Source organism: Prosopis cineraria, unplaced genomic scaffold (genome assembly GCF_029017545.1).
Source record: "Prosopis cineraria cultivar Desert tree isolate PC_DT_omini unplaced genomic scaffold, ASM2901754v1 PC1, whole genome shotgun sequence".
Classification (NCBI taxonomy): domain Eukaryota; kingdom Viridiplantae; phylum Streptophyta; class Magnoliopsida; order Fabales; family Fabaceae; genus Prosopis; species Prosopis cineraria.
The window spans coordinates 27,724,749-27,732,445 of record NW_026555332.1 but is presented as its reverse complement, the minus strand read 5'-3'; the positions used below and the strand labels follow the sequence as shown (position 1 = coordinate 27,732,445).

The window sequence follows — 7,697 nt, the reverse complement described above, 5'->3', positions numbered from 1 at the left end:
ACTAAATAAAAACTTAATCTTATAATTTTTTGAAATAAATTCTTAAATAAAAATAAGATGTTACACATTTTTTAGGTCAAATCATCTCAACACAGCACATATAAATATAACCCTACACTTGTAAATTCAATTGGCCTATTCCCTTCATGTTCCAACAAGCATACCTAATCAGCTAAAATACCCCAATTTTCATTACAAACGCAATTATCCATACATATATACACTAAAAAATATATGCTTATACTAATATTTCAGCCCTTTTATATATATTCCAAAGATATACAAGCATACACTTAGGCTAAAATATCAAAATATATCATATAAGCATAGTCCAAAATCACATATAGATTTATAGTTGACAACCTTAACTTTATATATATTCATCTATCATAACCTAAAACATAAAGGCTTTACAATCAAGTAGGCTTGCTACTCTTTGCTTAGCTTTTTCCCTTGCCTTCTTTCCATCTCCAGATTTGTAAAAAGTCAAGCAGAGTCCCAGTAATCAAGATAGTTTGTACTATAAATTAACAAGTAAAATTCTAAACAAGTCAATAGAGTAGGATGTTTAAAAATATGAATTTATACCACAACATATTGTATAACCTATATCACATGCATGATAATTTTTTAAAATATCTTTATTGAATAAATTATTTTATATTTATTATAAGGTTAAACAAGGAAAATATAATTTTAAGTTTCTGTACTTTGCTCACGTTTTGTTATTGGTCCTTGTACTTTTTTGTATTTTTAGTCCTTGTATTTTTGTTTTTCATTATTTTAGATCTCTTCAAGGTCCCTATACTTTGTCTATGAAAGGATATAAAACAATAAAAAATAAAAGTGTAAGGACAAAAAAAAAAAATACATGGACTAATAACAAAATATAAAAAAATGCAATGATGTAAAGTTATATTTTTTTAAAAGACTCTATTAAATAAAAATAAATATAAAAAAATTAATTTAAAAATAAGTAATTATTTTATTAAAAATAATATTTAATTAAAAATATTTGGAAGGAGTCTAATTGTTTGTCATATATAATTAAGAGTCATTGTTATCCTTTTGATAAATTGTAAGTTCAAATTCCTTTTTGTCACCATAAAAATTTATTTGTCGCCGGCCACTGGTGGTCCAGCGGTAGCGATCTGACAGCCAGACTGAAGCTTTGATTGTCGGTTGCAGTGATTTAGTGACTGATGGGGGTGAAATGATTATTATTATTTTTTTTTTTCAAAAGAGTATATCAGGATTTTTTTTTGGCCAACCAACGAATTTTAATTATATTTAAATGTTTTGATATTCAAAATTGTTTATTTTTTTAAATAAATGTCCTTGTTTGATCATTCGATGCGATTTTCCCTCACACATATACATAGAATATATATATATATATATATTTTGATGATTTAACTATCTTATATATAAACCTTTTATTTTCATTGGTAAACTTAAAATTAATTTTACAAAATGACATATATAAGATATACACCTTTTATTTTCATTGGTAAATTTAAAATTAATAGTTTTCTGTTTTCTAAGATAAAAAAATAAAAAAAATTTTATTTAATAATGTGTTTTTAAAAAATATTTTAAAAAATATAAAAATAAAATATGATTTTAAAGAATAAAAAAATAAAAATAAATTTTAAATGTTTTAAAATTATTGTTTTAAAAAATAAAAGAAAAGAAAAAAGTACATATTTTTATTATTTTTTATTTTTAAAATATGTTTTATAAAATATTAATTTTTAAAATAATAAAATAAAAACAATTTTAAACAATCCTCACATCTACACCCAACCCCATACCGACGGTCACCGGGCAGCACCGACGGTCGGCCCGTTAAATTAGCTCTACGATTTGCCACCCATTGGTACGGTGCGCCATTCTTTTGAACCAAAGCCAAAGAGCCAGCTCACCCCCTTGACCGTGTCAATCAATGTCACCGAAAGCCAAAGCCTAGGCAAACGAAGGGAATCAAAATCATTAAAAAAGAGATATCATTACTCTTTTGGGTTTGATTTGACGGTTGAGCTCTCCTCATTTTTCAAGTTTTAAATCTCTCTTGCTTATGATACTTTCTAAACTGTGTTTATAATATTTCACTTTGGTGACTGGACCTGTGGCTGTGCCTCCTCGCCTCTCGCTACTCTGTGGATTGGGTTCTGGGAATCGAAGGTATGGATTAGGGAAATCCCATATCTTCGATTTCGTGATATCGCCTTTTGATTCATGCCATAAGCAAACCATTTCAATCTTTGGATTGTAATTCTTTCCGCTTTGTCAACGATGCACAATGTCCGTCAAAAAAATTTTCATTACCCTTTTGAGTTTTCCTGGTTTTCTTGAATGATAATTGTTCGGGAGCATGATTTTTCTCGGCTTTGATCTGATTCTGGGATGGCTGTTTTTCATGTGCTGTCTGTGTCTTAAAGTTCTAGACTTGTACCTTGAGTCACTTGGTCTAAGCTTTGGCACCTGATTTCAATTGATGGCCTATTTTATTCTCGTGGGTACTGGGCGGGAATTAGAAAATTCATGTCGAAGTTTTACTTGCATCAGTGGATTGAAATGCACCTTGGTTATATCTAAATGAGGATTTCAAACTGGATCTTCAGTTTTTTTCTGACCAGCATTAATCTTGCAATTGGATAGTTGGGTTGTACTAGTTTTATTCTAAGGGACATCGTCATAGAAAGAAACTATTTCAAGAAATGCATGACGATAATGAGTGGAATTAATTCATAAAAGAAATTGTGGATTGCGTACCATTTTCACCTCATTCTCTGCAGTTTGTTTCTATGACGTTGTTATTCTTTTTCCACGCTATTAGTGGCATGCCCGGCATATTATCTGATATGCTTTCAAAGTTAAGAGTTATTTATCCTCGTCATTGACAGGTAATCAACTTGTCCATTCGGAGTTTGGACTATTTGTTAAATATCTGCCTGCAATTTCCTAAGTGGATGGTGTTGAGGCATTAAAGAATCAATATTATCAGCTCCTGTAAGACTTCAAGTAGTTTGAGTATTACACTTCTCGTTGATACTCACCGCATTGCTGTTATGATGAACTGATGATTAATGACTTTGCCTGCTTTCTCATTTTGCGTTTATTCATAGGTCATGCTCATGATCTAGTGATTATTTTATACCTTGGAGGTCAAATTTTTCTTAAGAGAGGTTGTGCAATGCAGGTTTAGTCACTGAAGTTCAAACTAACAACAAATGGGTCGTGGGGTTAGTAGTGGTGGTGGTGAGAGTTCTTTGGGATATCTCTTTGGAGGTGGGGAGAATCCTGACAAAGCCCCAGCTGCACCTGTTCAAGTTCCACCAGTTCAAGCTCAGCCTACAAATGAGGGGCGTTCACAAAATGCAGCTGCTGCATCACCAACTGAGAAGCAAATTCCTGCTGGAGTGCCTGGGCATCTTACAAACAATTACCATCGTGCTGAAGGGCAAAACTGTGGCAATTTCATCACGGTAGGGTACTGTTAAGCCTTCTCTTTAGTTTGTTTGAAGCATGGTGAATGATTCTCTGTCTTTAGTTTGTTAGTATTATTCCATATATTGTTGCTCTTTCCCTTAGCCTAGGAAATTCTGAGGTTATTCATGTTCTCAATCCTTATAGTTGGATATGAGGATGGCAAGCTCCTTTGCTACAACTCCTTTATTGATTATGTTCATTGAAAAGAGAACAAGTAATGAAGAAGGTGCTGTGCTAGTGTCAACAAGTTAAGACAAATTTTAGAATAACAATAGTACTGCAAAATGGATAAATGATAGAGCACAATGGCGTCTTGCAATTCATGTAGCCGACCCCACCTAGTGGGATAAAGGCTTGTTGTTGTTGTTGTTGTTGTTGAATAGTACTGCAAAATGGGAAATCCTAAAAACATTAGTTACTGGTAGAACTAATCAATTGAAAACAACTGTGATTTCTCGGCCTACTTACTGGAGGTACTCACTCTCTTTGCTGGAAAACAGGAGAGGTTATAAGTTATCTGTTATCAATTTGGGATATGAAATGCAAATTGGAAATATTTGATGGAACCCGTGCTGAAAATGATAGAAATCTGGCAGAGTATAGGTCTAGCCAGAAAAAAGTTAAAAAACTACAAGAAAAAAATAGGAGAAAGTGATATAAAACTCTCGCATACTCTACTCTGACTCTACTCTGGTTTTCTAGCTTTCATAAGGCTTGTCTCTCCCTCACAAAGACTCACTTTTCTGTGTAACCCCACAACACCTGTTCCCGAATATATAAAACACGCAGCCTCCCTCTCTCTAACTGCACACACTCCGTATGGCTTAGCCTTGGCCCAAGAGATAAGAGGCCACTAGCTACAGGTCCATTATTACCCGGCCCTTGGCCCTCCAAGCTTCACCTTGTCCTCAATATGAAAATTAGAAGTAAGCATTGGTGGCTTCCTCTCTGTACAGCTCAATACATAAGAGCCCATTAGCTATGGGTTCATCAATTTTCTATTTGAATTGTATCATGTATCATACATCTTATCAGATTTGTGGACTAAGTAAAGAATAGATTGCAATGCACGCTGTAAACGCTGTGTATACAGTAGCCAAAATAAGTTTAAGCAATGATTGATAAAAAGAAAGTCTCCAAACAGTTACATTTCATTTGGAGCAGATTCTCAAATAATTTACTATATTCCAAAAAAAAACACAAAATAAAAAAAATATAGATATATATATAACAATGATTTTTTTTTTTTGGATTTGGGATTGCGATGCTGGTTTCATGATCGAACATTACCCAATGGAATCCTTACGCAAAGAAATATCAAAGTGATGGGCCTGAGATGATTTTTTTTTTTTGTTTTTCCAATCACATGATAAGAAGTTGAGTTTTTTGGATGTGGGCGGTGATGTTGCTTCATTCATGATCCATCATAACCTCGCGGAATGCTGGTGCAAAGAAATCACAAAATCGTGGACCATGTATGATTGTTTACCGATATCCTGTTTTAACTTCCCATAGTAACGGTCATTACTTAACTTATGATAATTATACATGGGTTAAAGGTAGTCAGCATCATGCATTCGTGACATAGAAATGTCTCTCTATTTGCTTTATCATCCGAAAGAGGTAGGTGCATGACATGATATTTTAGGAGTTAAGGTTGAGTAAAATTTCTGTTTTCCATGACAGCAAGAGGGATTCCTTTTCCTTTCATTCAACATCTATTATGTTATTGTAACCATTACTTAATAGTTTCTATGTATTTCTATCCTTTTCTGAAAGTAGGAGAGAGTATTATCATCTGTAGACTCATTTTTTTCTGCTTTTCATTTCATTTTGTGTGCCAAACAAATTCATGTTTATAATGCCAAATCAATATCATGGTTAATATTGTGGTATCTGTTTGGGGGCAGGATCGACCATCAACCAAGGTTCATGCTGCCCCAGGTGGTGGATCTTCCCTGGATTACCTTTTTGGTGGTCCTCCTCCTGGAGAGAAATGAATGATTCATTTGTATGAGTAAAGGCTTTACACTAGCTCTTGATGCATGCAATCTGTCCTAGCGTCTATCTTACATTTAACAGTGGGATTATCTGTTCCTTGTGCTGTTGATCCAGTTCCCCTGACAATGTTATTCTGCATGATTGACCAAAATATGTTGATTTAAAGGCTTGGTACTTTGGTTTGATTCTCTCTTTAGATTTTGTATCACTGAATTGGTCGAAATGTGACCATGCTTGAGTTAGATTTGGTCCATAATTCATCCCCTTGTTCAATGTTGCATCATCATCATCACCATCATTCATTTATGTCTATAAATGCAATTTATTGTTTATATTATTTATAAGCTAACTTCGAAACTTTCACTTTGGAGAAATGTTACATTCCGCACCGCCTGATATCACAAATCTGATTTTCTTTGAAAAATACTCTTAACCTAAGATGATATATGTGAAAGTTCTTTTTCTTAAATTTTGTGTCCAGGATTTAAGTATCTTTTGCATAAAGAAAACTTTGGCACTTAAAAGGCCATTTTGGGCTCCAGTGGGTAAATGGCAATTTTGTCAGAACCTGATTGAATGTTGAACTAATCAAGGTACTGATTTATATAATTGCAGTTACATCATGGTTTAACTATTCTTGATTGGAATAATAAAATTTAAAAATATGCATGAAAATAAAAATACTTTTGGAAATATTTTTTTATATTTTTTTATCATTTAGTGAAGTTATTTATTATTCATTACAAATAATCAAATATACTTCATTAATTTTCTAACCAAATCAATACAGGTTTTTATTATTAACTAAAATCACATTTCCTTAAAAAAAAAATTAACAACCAAAATCACCAACCAAGATATGTGTGCACGTGTGCATGCAAAATATTAAATAAAAACGAATCATCATGAGAGTAAAACACAGAAAATAAGATGATTTTATGTTATTTTTCTCAGTTGTGAAAGTTGACTGGATTGGACTGTAGATTCGTTCCCGGTCAATCCGAACAGTGCAATTCGATTCTAGCAACCCTTCCGGTGCATAATAAAATGTTGATATTTATAATCTTTTGTTTTTTTGACTTGGGGTTTATAATTATAATCCCGAAAATTATAATTGGATACACGGTAGAATGAAAACCTACAATATAGGCCAGGAACAAGCTCATAAATTAGACTAGGTAGTGTGGCAAAACATTTATGATAAGGGAAAATAATAATTAGAGACATTGTAAAGGCATTAATGATAATTGAAGATTTTGAAATATTGAGATGCTAGAAAAAATTATGATCTTTATTTGCAATTAAAATATTTTTAATTATTGAAATAATAAATAGAACATCACTCATGATTTAAGAAAAGTTGATTGTGAATTTAGGGAAGTTCACTTTGTGAATTTATAAAAAGTCAATTACAATTGAATAAATGGTTTCATGAATATATACATCGCTACTTGTGAATTTTTGAAAAATTACTTATAAATTTATGAAAAGTCAATTATAGATGGATATTTAGAAATATGAGACAGTCCTTGTAACAGTTCTCATCTCACCCCACCAGGAGTTTTTTAGATTAGGCCAACCTACCTCACGGCAATGGAAGTTAGTTTTTCTTAAGGTGCTATTTGGGTTATTTCTTACTCCACCAAAAAGATCTTTTGAAACCTTCCTAAACTCGAATCTCCAACCTTTACCAACTTAAGAAAGTTGAGGCAATGATGTGGCTATGTTTTTCATGTTATCATGTAGAGCTTGCTTCATGATCTTCTATCGTTCTTTCTCCCTATGTTCTGATATTTCCAGGGATAATGTAAAGAACCTTTATTTCTCATCCAGCTGCTTATTTATCTGGTCTTGAATTCCCTGCAACACTTATACCACAAGTCCGTTAGATATGATTAGTGGGTTGGGTTGTTCACTTCCTGACTTTGAGCCAGGGCTCGTGTTGCTGCTACTTGTTGTCACTGGCACTACGTGCTCACGATGTTCAGCTGCTTCAACATCAGATGATAAGTGTTTTGACCCTGTGTGCGAAGAGATCCCTTTTGGTTTGTGAGAACCAGCACTTGTTTCATTAGTCTTTTTGTCTTTTCGTGTCCTTACCATCTTTGTTACACAGGTCCCACTGGGCGTGCCAAAAATTGTTCATGGCTAAACAATAAATACCAGGCATGCCAAAGAAACTAGGTCTCAATAGATAACGAAAA

At 33.0% G+C, this 7,697-nt stretch overlaps 1 protein-coding gene across 4 annotated transcripts; it reads left to right on the top strand.

Annotated features, from left to right (window-relative positions):
• The first annotated feature begins 1,876 nt into the window (after window positions 1–1,876).
• LOC129303585 (protein SPIRAL1-like 2) lies at window positions 1,877–5,766 on the top strand. Of its 4 annotated transcripts, none has more exons than XM_054943015.1 (4): window positions 1,878–2,034; window positions 2,907–3,012; window positions 3,203–3,488; window positions 5,403–5,766. In XM_054943015.1, exons 3-4 carry the CDS (start codon window positions 3,234–3,236, stop codon window positions 5,490–5,492), a joined length of 345 nt encoding a protein of 114 aa, XP_054798990.1. In that variant the 5' UTR covers window positions 1,878–2,034; window positions 2,907–3,012; window positions 3,203–3,233; the 3' UTR covers window positions 5,493–5,766. The 4 variants fall into 4 exon arrangements, with proteins under 4 accessions (XP_054798999.1, XP_054798990.1, XP_054798975.1 ...); XM_054943000.1 differs by lacking the exon at window positions 1,878–2,034 and adding an exon at window positions 2,041–2,184; XM_054943024.1 differs by lacking the exon at window positions 2,907–3,012 and having other exon boundaries at window positions 1,877–2,034.
• Window positions 5,767–7,697: the final 1,931 nt, after the last annotated feature.